Here is a 16,261-nt window from a genome sequence, read left to right on the forward strand (position 1 = left end):
ATGACTCATTGTAAAAGGAACACTCAAGCCATCATATTCAGTTTAATGTTTGTGTAGTCCCCATTGCAAATTAATGGGGCGATAACGCACAATCCACAGGGTCGGCCCAAGACACTGTGCTGCCTGGGTCCAAGAATAAAATGCTGCCCCCATATGCCACACACACCAACATACCCAGACACACACAGACACACACATATACTCAGACACACACACTAACATATTCAGACACATACTAACATAGACACACACCTAAGCAGACATACACTAACATACCCAAACACACACACACACACTAATAAACATGCAAACTAACATGCCCAGAAACACACATCCAGACACCACACTAACATACCCAGACCCAAACATTGTCACCAAACTAGCATGCTTACCATTGTGAACCCTCAGCCTATCCTTACCATAACTCGCAGGGGGAGCTGCCCCGCTACCTCCACAAGGTCATGCAATGTGATGTGACCCTGCTTATACATGCCTTCTCCTTAAAGGCACCAGAGAGAACCTGCCTTGGGGTCGCCTCTGTCAAAGCGCCCATGGACCCACCAGGACCCATGTAAGGGTTGGCTCTGACAATCTCCCCATGTGAATTTGCCCCATTTCTCTACCTCCTAGCAACTTGGTGGTTCAGCTGAATACTTTTCCAGCTATGACCTCCAGTCAGCTCCAGCGCCGGATTGGCAAGCATTATGGTGAAAGTCTACTGAGATTTCAGTGGGTCACTTTCCTATCACTGATCGACTGCTTCAAGCAGCCAGACAGTTGAGCGAAACATGCAGCTTCTCCCAAAACGAAGTCCTGCCTTTTTTATTTTGTGCTTAATATCTCATATTTAATATCATAGATTAAAGCACCTGTTTATATCTAAGGGGACTAATAATTTTTAAAAGGTGGCTCACCAACTACTATTGAGTTTTGTATGCTATTCTGCTACCATCCCACCAAACAGACCATAACATGTCTTTAGAAGAGGTGATGTACAAAGTAGTCACTATAGGTTTTAATTCAACTAACCCTCCAAAATCCTTTATCAGTGGATAAAGCATAATATATCATTATTCTTTTAAATGCCATTATCCCAATCCTTTTTGCAGTAGCTCTGTGTTTTTATTAATATTAGTATTACACTTTAATGTTTATACAATATATAACATTTTAATATAAGTGTACATATATATATATATATATATATATACGGTATATACGGTATTCAAATTGGCACCAGTAGTTTTTCACTGTATACATTGGGTATCCCTGCATTCGGACATTTGGACATTTTCTGCTCAGCAGAACTCCGTAAAACAAAGCAGCTGTGAAATAAACTCCCAGAGTCAAGAGAGTTTTGTTATTATCTCAGATGAGAGTCATTTTACCATTCTCAGAACGACCTTGCACGGAATATAATTTAATCAGGAAGAAGTAAGTCTGCAAGGTCAATGACCTAGTTTGTGCCATTACCAATAAATTAGATCCTGCATCAGAATATAGTGGTTGAATGAATTAGATTGTAGAGGAGAACCAAGCACGCTCTTAAATCAGCACCTGCTGCCTCGTGCCCTCCTAGCAGGTAACATTTCATGAGCATTAAGGTCTGTATATGAATGCATTGTGGTTGAAGCTGTGTCTTAGATGGGTGTCTGGCGTATTCCCTGCATTCAATCAATTCTCCGGTTTAAACAATAACCTGTGACGGGCTATTGCTCACAATAATGACTTACCTAGAACCCCTAAGCAACGAGAAGTCTGCACACTCATTTCTTTACTTATACATACGCTTACCTGTATGCACTGAATGCGCTGACCAGGATACTTCAATAATAAACTTGTTAAACGTCTATCATAAAGATTCTATTGGCGTGGCTGATTAACGGTGCAACCAAATGGTTCCAGTATGGTTCATATAAAAAGAACAACCTTTGGAGCTATTCTGCATTATGTCACAATATTCAAGGAAGGATTTCAGCCTAGACGTGACACACCACCTCTAGGCACACGGATCTTTAACATTTCAAGCCAAAATGATTTGTATTAGTTCATTTTAAGCATTGTTTGCTTACGTTGGTTGACTGTGATGATCGGTTTCACCTTCAGATTGGTGTAAAAAAAGCCAAAATGGGTGCACCAATCCTTATTAAGCCCCACTCTTTAAATTCTCCAATACTTGTCATGGTTTGGAGAACCTCATACACTGAACAAGATATATGACTAGATTTAGTAGAGGATGCAGACAGTAGGAGCATATATATGCCATATCAGTAGTAAGGTGTTCTGGTCTACGATGACTAGTCTTAAGAGTGGCAGATCTAGGGGACAACAACCTCCATGCCGCCCCACCAGGGGCAGATCTCCCTATTTGGAGACATGTATAGACCATTCTACTCACTCACTTGAGTGCAAGTATTTAGATACGCTCTTGAATACCTATAGAATTAAGGTGACGATCCAGTCTCATGGCTATCTGAGTCCTTCTCAAAGTGTAGAAGAAAAACAAATGACTAAATGAAAGAGCAGAAGGCACAGGCTTTAAAAATGTAAATAAGTTATTTAACAAAAAAATCTCAGCAAGTGATTAATACGTTTTTGTCAGTGGGATTTCCTTTTCAATTAACACTATTAATAAAGAATAGCTCCCATTTTTTTCCCTCATTAAGTATAAATAATTTTGTGTATTTCTACTTCTTTCTTTAAAAACACCATCTGGATGCCTCTAGTTGAATGAAAACTTATCCCACAATTAATCAAAACAATTTCCAGCTAAAATATCGTTCCAATTTCAATAGGTTTTTTTGTTTTTTTTTGTTCTTGTCTCATTTGTATCTCAAACTAAAATATTGTTGGAAACACAGATGGCGATTTACAATCTTCTATTTTAATATTTTGAAAGAACACTTTGATTTATTCTGCTGGAAATAGGTTGACACAATGTTTTTTGTTCTTTATATTTTAATAATATGAATGATTACTTGTTTTCCAGGGGGCTTTTTGCCAGGAGCTTTACTGCAAAACACTACAAGGAAGATGGTACTGTTGTTACCGCCGCACATAATAACTCGGTAAGGCTTTTTCAAAATGTAAAATAGCGCAATGGCAAGGTTTACATCATGAAAAGAGGAAACTCTAATTGACCAACTATTACAACTTCCTGTTAGTGTCGATAACAGGAATCAAATGTCATCTTTACTGAGAGGTCATGACAAATGACAGAAAATTTGCTTGAAACGGCCTGGTCATGACATTGATGGAGGCAGATGTGATGTACGAGCTGGAAAATATAAATCCAAATTGGAAATAATTAGTTCTAGGTCCCTAGGCCCTCCTCGACTTTTATTTCTGAAAGTCCAAATTATTATGCAATACTCTTCTTGTTATGTCCTATTTACCCAATGCACAGCACTGGGGCATATGATGGTGCTATATAAATCCATAAATAGCCATAATTCTAACATACATAATAGGTGAATTTTGATTCTGGACTAAGTTATGGCTTTAACTCATTTGCCACATTTTGTCTTAGTCAAGGCCCGTATTTTATCCAATGGAGGAATAGGCAACCGGTAGCACTATTAACCATTACAACCCTTCACCACTATTAAGCCTGTTACCACTCATTGTACTGTCAAAGTACCCATGGTGCTAGCGTTTCCAGTTGGCTTCTTGGTACTTTTTCACATTTCACAGTCTAGAACATACAATAAATTAGCTTCATGCTTTATAGAAACAAAATCTGCAAATGAAACACTGTGATGAGCAAAATGAACACCCTAAACACGTACACAGAACCCATCACGAGACATATTGAGAAGAAGATGTCAGCAAAGACCTATACATAAGAATAAGGCTTTTCCTGCCAGACCTTCTGCGGGGGAACAAACTACTACTTTCGCTCCATTTTTAGAGTTGGAAGGTTTTTCTTTTCACTCAGATCTATTCAAGCGTTGCGACAGTCTTCTGTATCCTTTGTGATAAAATTGCTTGAGATTTCAAATAGGAGTACTATCGGCCGGTTCATATGGAAGTCATTTGTTTTTACCTTGGGGAGACCAAATGTGGCCCATTGTAGAGTTAGGTGAAAACATATGAGAAGCATGCATTCTATAAAGCATTGAGCGGAATTTTCAATTAGTCAAAATGATAGCAGGAAAATCCTAAACATAAGTTGCTATTGACTTTACACATGCGCAGTGGTATGTCGTGATTCATGACATAGCCATTTGATCCAAAACAGTCTACATTGCTGGAGGTTGGGTGGCGTAACACAGGTTTCGGGGGGGGGGGGTATTCTCTAGTACAGTAGTTGTCTTGAGGGTCACTGATTTCCCCTCATTAGTCTAATAATGAACTAGATAACAGATTTTCTGCAATTATTTTTTAAAGCGGTTGTTCATGATTTTCAGATGACATTTAGGCCTCACAGCTAAATACACAATGTTTGGAGAAACTTTGATTCATGTTGATGTTTGGGATGCAAATTAATTCAACAGAAAATTCTTGTCTACCAGAATCATGCATTTTGAAGAGTAAATTACATCATCAGCCATACCCTACGGATTAATAGTATATTTTGTGTTACTAATGTCCTGGGACTGAACTGTCTAGCCGGAGCCTAGAGGCAAAGAACAGCTGGAAGAGACCAAACCACGGAATGGCTGCTTCAAATAATATATGTTCATAAAAAAACAAGTAGAACTTTTAAGGTCAGACAATGTTAACAGCATATGTTATGACTCTCAATATTTGTTCTGTAGTGAACGTATGCCTCTTGCAGCTATAAGCATTTTTTTAATCAAAATATCAAATCTCCAAACAGACAAAACACCAAGATCCTAACAGTCAGAATTCCCAGTAACCTTTGTCATATGTTTTTATTTTTCCCCTATTCAAACAATGTCGAATACGGATACATAATCTCTCGTGTAACATCTGATTGTGATGAGTGTCAGGGTTTTTGCAGGAATTAAAGGAAGATCAATGCATTATTTTCTTTAACATCAGTTGGTTTCCCAGAGCCACAGGGGCATGCTTCTAACTGCTCTATTATATATATATATATATATATATATATATATATATATATATATATATATATAATATATATATATAGTGTATATTTCCAATGCATTTAGAGGTATGTATGAAACTACAGTTACAGTATTTAACACTCTACAGAAATGCACAGACCAAAAAGGACATAAAAAAATATATCTGATGGCAAATGATATGGGTAATTCACAGAAAGTAACATCAGTGTTTCTAGGATTAGAGTAACCTGTGATTAATTCACTTGCCTTTTGATTTATTAGAAGACTTTAGTAGTTTAGGTGTCCCTGCGAATTAAACATAGAGACAGAGAATCTGACAGCAGATTTTTGGCCCATCTATTCTGCCCATTTTCCTGACGTGAAGACTAAGACCTTGATCAGTCCTCGGTCGTGTCATAGATTCAGGATAGTTTTATGTCTATCCCACGCATGTTTAAATTCCCTCACTGTATTAGCCTCAAACACGTCTGATGGGAGGCTGTTCCCTTCATCTACTTACGACTTGGTAAAGCAAAACTTCCTTACATCTTAACCTCTGACCTTCTATTTTTAACTTCTTCTTATAACATTTCTCCCCATTCCATGGTAGTTCACATCCTTAGTCAATGTGCCTAGAGCGAATCCGACTGTATCTCACCAATGACGCCCATACGACGGCCGGAGGTTAATGATTTCCTTGTGCAGAGAAAACGTGTCTCTTATTTTTAGGCATAGACAGTGGTTACGGGTGGGATTAGTCTGATACACAGATGGAGGTCTTTCTCTTGTAATGGCACACGTAGGCAAAATTTGCATTTTTATTTTTTTTAAATATAGTAAATAACACCTCAAACGTGTTTATTCCTCCTCGTTTCCAGGTACCTGTTTAAATGGAATGTTTTAATTTCATATTCGAACCAGTTAACCCCCAGGTGACTTGTACCTCCAGGTGCTTTCCATAAAACCATTTCATATTAATGTTGTTCTCCTTTGACAAAACATGAATTCAGCTCATGATAAACAAATAAATCTTAGCAGATCTGTCATTTTTTTTGTTTGAAGGCATAATCACCTAAAAAATACACAGAAATGTTTTAAATTATTTTTCAGTTTCCAAATCGAAAAAAATCAACATTTTATATAATTAAAGAATTATTTCTCGGGAGAATTTGGGCATTTAACAGTACTTGGAATGATGGATGTTCCCAATGCTGTACTTAGTTATAAACTAAAGAACCTTTTAGCGGGAAAGCACCTTTAGGATAGCCCAAGCATAATCCGTCTCCGGGTTTAATAACTCCATTGTATCTGTTATTTAGCTGATGCATATAATATTGGTAATAATCCAATAAACTGGAATTGCAGGGCAATCTGTTTGTGGTAAGTGCGTTAAATCAACGTCTAACTGTAGGCTCAACCAAATCACATTTTCAGTTTCGAATTAGAGACTATTACAGATGCTACGGCTCCACACTCTTGCGCGACGTTCATACCTAAGTAGCTGCAAGCCTGGAGAATCTGAAATCAATCTTTGTCATGCGTTAGTTAACTTTCCTCGTCTACAGTGCGTTATTTCTCATACTTATTATCATAAACCAGTTCCTTACCAACAAACGCCTGTATGGAACATGGGTTTTTGTTTACTGTAAAATAAGAGTCCTTATTTTATTTTCTCCTTATTTATATGGCAGTAAAAAAAATCATATTTACAAATAAAATGTACTAAAACATAGATGAGTGGAAAATGTGTTGAGGTCGAGAGGAAGCTTAGTGCTCTTTAAACGGGAACTCTGCCCATGACAGCTTTTGGCATAGTGAATTATGTTAATTATGATAACCTATTATTGCACACAGACCAAAAATAATTTGGACAATTTTTTTGTCTTTGGCTCATTTGTTTTCAGACAACGAATTCCGTTCCCTGCCCTTTCAGTTCAAACGAAATTCTGAGGGCTTTTTTAATTCAGAAACAAAATTCGTAGTCACTCAACCTCACTCTTTCTCTCACACTCTCTGTCACAGTCTCTCACACTCTCTCATGCTCTCTGCCAATGTCTCCCTACTTTCCCCGCCAACCGCTTCTGTGTCCCCGTCTTCTTTTCCGCAGCTCTCCTTCTTGTCTTGCCTCTTCTCCTTCTTCGCTTCTTTTTTCTTATGTGTTCTTTCTTCCTTCTCGGCCTGCTTCTTCCTTGATATCCGCAAAAGGGTGGAGCCTCCGCGCACACCCTTTCCCCTGATTGGAGCAATGAGGGAGAGGCTGTCCTCGTGGGCCGCACCATGGCTCTTCCGGGAATAATGCGTGGAGATTGAAAGGTGCAGAAAGGATTCTCTCTCTCTCTGTGCATCTGTGATAAAATAATCACTTGATACAGCTACTGACAATGGGGTACATCTGCCACGAACAAAGAAAATCTAGGTTGTATTAAGGTCAACACATGACTTGAGGCTAAAGTTGTGATGGTCTCCCCATACAGATTAGTTATAAAGAAATCTTCCTTTTATTGTTTTACCAGAATGGCTTAAAACTGTTTAGTAATGCAGCGTGTATAATAAACAGAGCATTCTGCAGCCAAATCTGTGTCTTATTTATTATGCATGAAGAGCTTTAGAAACTGTTACAAGCATACAGGAGAAGAAAACAGAATGTGAGAAAACAAGAATACTAAAAGATACGGACATCCTAGAATCACTCATTTTTTTGGTAATGATCCCCACCGTGTATTGTAAATAATAATAGGTCTTAAGGGAATGGGATGTTTTAGTCATTTAGAAGTAATTTACTCATCTTTACTCAAGGGTGGCCAATGTCTATTTAGTCATCTTCCAGAAATGAAAATATAAATAAAGAGCTTTGTGGCGCACGTGCCTGACAGCTGCATTTTACTAGACACGGTTCAATCATGCGTGTGGATTTTAGCTCAGACAGAAGAAGGAACATGTGGAAGGATTTTCTTTGGTTTTAATGTCTTGAGTTATTCAGCGGCCCAGTTAAAGATCCCCATTTTGCGCCCAAGAGTGTGGGTAGTATGATCAGGCAACTATAGTTTAGTTATAGGCCTTTGCATTAAACCTTTAGTTTAGTCAGCGATAATCTCAAGGAAAGCTTTCGGAATGAATGGGTATAACCCCTTCAATACTAGACACATAATTCTTAAGTATTTCATTAAGCTTTCCAAATGCAATAACATGTGAGATGCTATAAAAATGACATGTAACCCGTGTTAACATGCAAGGGCCGGCACTCAGCAATGTATTCTGACTAGGACGGCAGTTCCAAGGTTAAGCAGCACTTCTGCCGCAAAACCTGATGAATCCTAAAAAAGATTGCAAACTCAATAAGGCGGATTTAGACCAGACCAATGCAGTGTTTTCTCCAATCTACCTGTTAGAGAGCTCATCCGTTTCCCCCTTACAAGTAAATTTCAGTAAGAAGCTTATTATGTTTTTTTCTTCGAAAATGAAATTCATTCTGTATGGTACAATTGTTCTAGATGAAGTTACCAAATTTAATGACAGCTCAACAGAGAGTCTGAGACAGGTTTTTATTAGTCAGCAATAGAGTGAAGTGCTCTAAAAATCTGATCTGTCACTCTTTATTTAAATTAAACCTACTTTAGGTGATTGCAAAAAATATGTTATGCTGTCTACGTTCGGTATGTTTGATCATCTCCGGAGACCTGTGCAAATACACGTTGCAAAAGATAACATTTATATTGTTGCTTTAAAAAAGCTTCTAGATCAAGGATTTACAGACTAGTCTTCAACGGATCTTGACCTGCTACGTTGGTGTGAATCATAGCTGTCAAAACATGCTTTTGGGGTTCCCAAGGTGGTTAAGATACCGGATGATAGAATTCAATCAAAGCGATTGACAAGTTTTACTGAAGGGACAATATAAAGAGCTCTATGATAGATATAACGTGAGCCCTTACAATAAAAATGTGTATTTGGTGGTATAATATTAATGTATTTTATATGTTTTAACACTTTAGGCACATGTATCATCTAGTGTTGTCAAGCCTTGGATTACAAGTCACAATGAATATGCCACATGAAGGCCCCACTCAATATGGGACGAGTGGCTAGTCAACTTTCCAACCCTTTCAGTGGGCAGCCCATCCAACTTACTATCCGACTATAAAGATTATTTGCCCCTCCTTAAGGACTGTCACAAGTACGGAGCCCATCAGAAAATATACTGTCAATATGATCTCATTCGTCACATACAAAAATAGCTTGGTTTCCCTAACCCGCACTTTACATGCGCCATGTGTACTTCTGTCACCAATGTTGGATTACCAGACAATCATCTGCTTTCTATTGCCGTTCATCTGACATTTTATAGAAGGTTCACTACTGCATGCCGGTATTTGACATTCCCTTTTTTGTATAACTGTATTTTTAAGGTTTTGTTCATAAAAAAAAAAATAATTTGCTTTTGATTAAAAATAAGATTGCACGATTTACCCTGTAAAATATTAGATTATGGATCCTGCCAATAACCCAAACAGATTTACAGTATCGGTAACCATAATACACTATGAAGATCATCTGAGCATAATTTCCAGCCACAAGTCTTATGTGTGAACATTGTAATCTTTTTATTTTCCTTTAAAATCCCCATCATGTGTTATGTATATGAATCAGTGGTGTAGAATTTCTATCTGTTTGTTTTACTTCCATACATTTTGTACTCTGGGTCTTTGCATAAAGTAATTGCAGATGTAGAGTCTTATGGGGTGCTGGGTGGTAGGCTTGTGTAAAATTAAAAGGCATTATGTGCTTAACCAGGAAGGGAGACGGAGTTATTTAATATCAAACTTCATAAGCAATCAGCTGATAACAAGCTGAAGTCATTCATTGAAGCAAGATACCATTTATCATTTTTTCTTCCCCAGAAGGAATTTAAATCTCTCAGATTTAAATTATATCCCGAAACTAGCAGGGAAAAGTATTCCAGCTATAAAAATGATGAAAGGGGGACGGAATTAAATGTGTAGAGACAGGATTTCATCCTTGTCAAACAGGAACCATTAGGTGTAGCCTTGATGCAGCCTTCAGTGAGTAGAACACAAACAAAAGCACAGATGCACATTTGTAGGAAGCGTCCGACAGCATCCTAAAGACACCGTTGGCAAACACACATGTTGTTGTTTCTCCCCATCTAGACAGTTGCTGATTTGGCTCTTCTTTTGCTATCTGATTTCTAAACCAAATGAGTTTAGCAAAATTTTAGGTTTTTGTTGACTCCCAAAATTTAAAATTAAAAAATATTTTTTTAGTATCTTAGCAGAATAACGTTTTTCTCACCAGTTGGCTGTAATGAGTGAGATCTTCTATGTCCGTACAGCCAATGGCAACAAGCTGTTAAGTGACCAAAGTAGAGAACACATTTTCTAGGGGACGTTTGATAGATCCTTTTTTGAGGTAGGTGGCTAAAAAAACAGAAGTTGACATAATGAGGGTTATTCTATTAACCAACTGAACAGACGGAGTCTAATTGTAATGTCTAAGCATTCTTATAGCTTGGTTGTGTATTATCTTTTTCAGAATGGAGAGAGGACTATATCACATGAAGCTAGACTTATCCATGATCATACTCACTTAAAGTTGCGTGCATAAAAGCCTCCAGTCATATAAGGGCTAATGTTATTTCTTATTCTGTGTTTAATTAGGAACGCTGCTATTACCATGGTAAAGTGCAAGGATACCACGATTCGGATGTTAGTCTTAGCGCATGCATGGGCCTCAGGTAAGTGGTATGTTCACGTGTCTGCCTGGCACACAGTACTGAAATATTTTCATTAAAGATCACTCCTTTTACTCAAATGAATTTAGAGACATTGTAACGTCAATGAGGAGCAAATAAAATGGTAACGGTGATAGAAATGAGTAGGGAAAAAGGTGAGAACTTTATGGAGTAGTAGCTAAGTTTACATTTCTGAGAGGATGGTAGTTAAGTAAATGTTAAGCAAATGGTTAATACTTTAAGGAAATGTAAACATGTATGGGATAGGCGTAAATCTGTCCTGAATCTAAGACGAGACCAAGGACTGTTTAAGCAGAAAAACAGGCAAATTACAAATAAAAGGATTGGAGGGGTATGATGAAACTTTAATTCTGTGTCACAATATTTGTTTTCTAAGATGCTTTAGGGTTTTCTATTTTATTTGTAATGATATGCTATGTTTCTTGGGGTGGGAATACATTGGTGAGGTTCTGCTGTGATATTTAGGATATAATGTATGGTCGGAAGTGGATATTTAATCCAGTGAATTCTTATGGTCGTAATCTCCTATGGGTGCCCTTACAGTATAATAGTTAAAAAACAGCTTTTAGGGAGTCAACATGAAATTAGTTGTTGTCCGTAACAGCATGACTGCCTGAGAATTTTGGAACCCCGGATCTCCGGAATTTCATCCCACTTAGCAATCCCAGACCTTCTTCAAGGAGAACTTCACTAAAGTCTGTCCACCCTAATGCATAATGAATTCAGAGACATAGCACATAGCTTATCCACCAGGTTTAGTCAAAACCTCTCAAAGGGTTAAGATGAAAACACAAGCCAAGCAAATAAATTAACTAATTTATGCTTCAAGGTTAGTTAATGTGTTTATTTTGTGCTTTTTTTTTTTTTTTGCCTAATTATACAATTCTTCAACAAACAATGACCTTCTCAATATGTTCTAATTAACACAGCATTTTTCACAGTAATGTTTTAATCACTGTAATTATCAAAAATTGGCATTATTGCTTTACCTATTGAAAATGGCTTTTAACAGATTTTTTTCCCACATTTTTTCCCCAGTGTGCACATCTGGCACAATGCAGACCTTGGGTATTATTCTCTGCATTAATCTAATATTATTTCAGTTTACTCAGCTAAAAAAAAAAAAAAACGCAAATAGAGATGGATGAATGTATTACCCATACATAGATTCTGACTTTTTGACGTCCACCCATTGGAAATGTATATTTCTTTCTGAAATAACCTGTGCTTAAAACTATAGAAAAAGTAAAAAAAATATATATGTGAGCACTGAGGCATTACCATGACAGTATATCAGTAGTATATCAGTAGGATTTTTCACTTTAGGTAACTGCTTAGGCTAGTATGGATTTTAAGAATACCGGTAAAGGAAATCATTCATCTTGGTTGTTTCTTCTTCCTCCAGACAACCTCTTAACGTCCATCTCAGCGAAACTGTACCTTTGCCCACCCAAATCCTCAAATCATTGTCCTATCCAACATTTCTTTGAGAGGTTTGTCTATCTCTCTGTTGAATCTCTGTTGAGGGCACTAATGACTAACCAAGCTAGGCCCTTGGTACACATTGAAAGCCCGATATAAATTGGTTTTACACAGAAAAAGCATTACATTTAAGACTTTGCGTCTGCTTTCAAGTACATTTTCTGTTTTGTAATTTTCGATCATTCAAAGAGACACTCAAGCCCTCACATGCACTTTAATGCATATGGTAGCCGAGTGTCCCTTTTATAGTTTTCTCTCCCATGTAAGAGCATTAAGGGATTCGGAAGAATTCCATCTGATTTGCCTCTTCCGCTGTTCCCCAGCTCTTAGGCTTGTAGGAGATGTTCGGCCAAACACATCTCCTGCTTGCCAAAGGGCATGCAAATACAGAAAGCTACCTGCATTGATTTCAACAGCCAAACGTGGCACAGAATTAGGACTAATGGTTCTGCAGCTTCTGCTTATGGAGTGTGCATATTAAAGTAGTTACAAAGTAAGTATGGGACACATAGTTGCAGTGCTGCAAAGTAATTTAAAGCATACATATATTATTTCACTGACCTAGTATGAACCGACTTAAAGGTTGCAATGCAAGCATTCTTTAACATATTTTTGTATTTAATTGCTATGCTTATGTGTGACTTTTTAAGTATATGTTTCCTGTTTATAACAGTACAGGAAATGATCATAGCCAATGACTGACATATTGTTTGCTTGAGCTGACATACTGACACATGGTGCTTCCCGTGTGTGGTGGAAAGCATGTGTTTCAAGTACAGGAAATTTAATTAAAACCCCTTTTCCAGTCCCTATGGTGGGAGGTTGTGATCTACATATGTGCTGGTTGTGATCTTCTCCACAATATTATCCTGATTCCTGGATATGGTGGCCCAGAAGTCTCTCCCTTCCTCTCCATGTACAAGACTGGTCAGAAGCAGGAGGGCTAGTAATTTAAGGATGTGTCACTGCTATCCCTCTTTGGGACCGGAAAACCTATTTCCCTATTTCCTCCCCTGAGGGGCCTTTTACTCACTAGCAGATCACAGCATTCTACAGCCCTAAAGGTAACAATGTTGTGTACACTATATCAACAGCAGTAGGTTAAAGTTAAAAATACTTAGCCCTGCCCTTAGCCATTATTCAAACCACACTCTCTAAAACAAATCTTCGGCTAATTTTGAAGGCAGAGCAAAACACCATTCTCCCACATAAGCCAAAGGACTACCCCAGTGGCTTACCAGCTAGCTACCAGGTATGGATATTTATGTTCTGTGCCCAGGTAGCACTGCCAGCCACCCCTCGGATCTACTGTGCTGCAGGTTTTGTTCCTCTACAGTTTAAGTATATGACTTGTGCAAATGGACCACAAATGATTTAGACAAATTGTTCATTTAGTTTTTGTTCCATTCATTTTAGGATAATTAATTTTGTTTCCTACTCATTCAGTTCAGAAAAAAATTGGAGGGCTTTTCACATTCGGAAAACAAAATTCATTGTCACTCAACCTCATTCACTCCCATGCTGTCTTATACCATTTTACACTCTCACTCACATTCCCTCACATTCTCATTCACTCACTCTCATGCTCTCTTCATATCTTCAGTCAACTGCTTCCATGTCCCTGTCTCCATGTCACTCATGTTGTATATTCCTGTTCTTTCTTCATCCTCTGCTCCAAAAAATCTTCTTTCTTCGTTGCCTTTCCGTGGACGACTGGCCATGGCCTTCTAGTCAATTTAAGCAAAAGGGTAGAGCCTCAGGGCATATCCAGGCATTTCTGATACTTCTTAGAGTATTTTTTAAAAAATAACAAATTCTCCAAACCTCCATCAGTTGGATGTTTTACTTTGTATTCTTTAGTCTTAGGACTGGATGATGTATGTATGCTTTTGGTCTCTATTATTTTATGAAAAATATTTCAATTTGTAAACCCTGAACATACAAATATTGAAATTAATACACCAGTAACCACATTGTTCATTTTCAGGGGATTAATTACACTTGAAAATCAAGCATATGTTTTGGAGCCACAGGCTAATTCTACAACCAGCCACCTCTTTTACAAAGCAGAACATCTAAAACTGGCTTCTGGATCCTGTAGCCAACATTTTAACCTCTCAGGCACATCTTTGAATGACACCTTACAGTATGCACAAGATTTAAGAAGGGTAAGCCATGAAACATATACCTTTTCCCAATCATGAATACTCTTATCTCAGCAAAAAATGTTTATATTAAAACACACTTCTTAATTAACTGTGGCTGGTACTGCATTAATTGTCCCTTTGTATTATTCTAAAGAGCTTTAACATTGATATTTAAGTACATCTATTACATAAGTGATGTTCAATGTCTAAAGTGTAGCAAAAGATCTCTATGCACTGTATGAGGGTATGATATTCCTGGGAACTGTATTATATGAGAGACCCTGTTTCTTTGGGGAAACATGATATAGTTTACATTCTAAACTGAAACAGTTTAGAATGGCACTTAATCTCTGTTCCAGTTCATCCCGAAGGTGCTTAATGGAGTTGAGGTCAGGGCTCTGCGCAGCGGGTCAAGATCTTATGCATCAAAATCATCCAACCATGTCTTTATGGACCTTGCTTTGTGCACTGGGGCACAGCCATGCTGGAGTAGAAAAGAGTCTTCCCCAAACTGTTCCCAAAAAGTTGGAAGCATAGAACTCCCCAAAAATGTCTTTGTAGCATTAAAATTACCCTTTGCTGGAACTAAGGGGCCCAAACCCTGAAACCCAGCCCCAGACCATTACCCTTCCTACACCAAACTTTATAATGGATGCTATGCATTCTGGTAGGTCTCCTGACATCTGCCAAACCCATATTCATCCATCATATTTGAAGATATAGAGAAAACATTTCCACTGCCTCGGAATCCACTCCAGCCCATGCTTGGCATTGTGCATAGTGATCTTTGGCTTGCGTGCAGCTGCTCAGCCAGGGAACCCCTTTTCATGAAGCTCCTGACTCAGATAGCTTGTGCTGATGTTGCTTCCAGAGGTAGACCCTCAGAAAGTGATGTTACAGAGAACAATGATTTGTATGTGCCTTGCACTCCAGCCCTCTGCGGCTCCGTTCTGTGAGTGTACGCGGTCTGCTGCTTCATGGCTGAGCTGATGTTATTTCTAGACAGTTCCACTTCACAAAAATAGCCCTTACAGCAGAACAGGCAGATCTAGCAGGGCAGAAGTTTCTCAAACTGACTTATGGCAGTGCCACATTTAAATTCACTGAGCCCTTCATTACGACCTGTTTGTCTTAGGAGATGGCAACTTGTGTGCTTGATTTTATACACCAGTTAGCAATAAGTGCGACTGAAACTCTAGAACTAAATATGTTATGTCCACATAATTTTGATCATATAGTGAAGCTGATGGGACTAGAATTTGGGCTTTTATACCCTGACACAATGTGGATATAGATCACCAAACAAAAGCTTTACAACTCTTCAATCTGAAGGGTATAATTCACAATTAGATGTCACATTTAGTCACATTTAGACAATTTCATATTTTTTTGTTATTATAATGATTTTTGATGACAAGCTTCCTTGTCACACAATCTTCTGCGTATTAAAGTATATAATTTAGTAACCCCAGCATGGAGGTGTCAACGAGTCTGAAACAGATCTATCAGGCTGCAGCTCGTCCGTCTACATTCTGTGTTTAGCCTGATGTGAACTTTTTAATGCTGGCTGGAATCCATCTGAATTCTAGGACAACAAGGCGAAGAGACCATTAAATGTCAATAGGTCTTAGAGCAGGCTGGCAGGGAGCAGTACCGGGACTCCCTGAGCTACATGATACACATACATTACTATCTCACTGCAGTTTTTTTCAGCAGTTATATAATAATAACAGGTTTCAGATGAGGGGTGTATTATTAGTTGCTGTGCTGTGATTTCTCTAGATCGTGTTAAAGAGAGGCTGTCAAACTATAATACAAATAGCATGTTT

At 38.0% G+C, this 16,261-nt stretch overlaps 1 protein-coding gene across 1 annotated transcript in view; it reads left to right on the forward strand.

Moving 5' to 3' along the window:
- ADAM12 (ADAM metallopeptidase domain 12) overlaps positions 1 to 16,261 on the forward strand; it is a 152,413-nt gene that overhangs the window by 79,911 nt on the left and 56,241 nt on the right. Inside the window, exons 4-6 of the mRNA XM_053450939.1 lie at positions 2,990 to 3,068; positions 10,709 to 10,785; positions 14,273 to 14,453. Of these exons, the coding sequence (XP_053306914.1) occupies positions 2,990 to 3,068; positions 10,709 to 10,785; positions 14,273 to 14,453 (337 nt within the window). The remainder of the gene's footprint in view (positions 1 to 2,989; positions 3,069 to 10,708; positions 10,786 to 14,272; positions 14,454 to 16,261) is intronic.

This window comes from Spea bombifrons, chromosome 11, assembly GCF_027358695.1.
Source record: "Spea bombifrons isolate aSpeBom1 chromosome 11, aSpeBom1.2.pri, whole genome shotgun sequence".
In the NCBI taxonomy this organism is placed as follows: Eukaryota; Metazoa; Chordata; class Amphibia; order Anura; family Pelobatidae; genus Spea; species Spea bombifrons.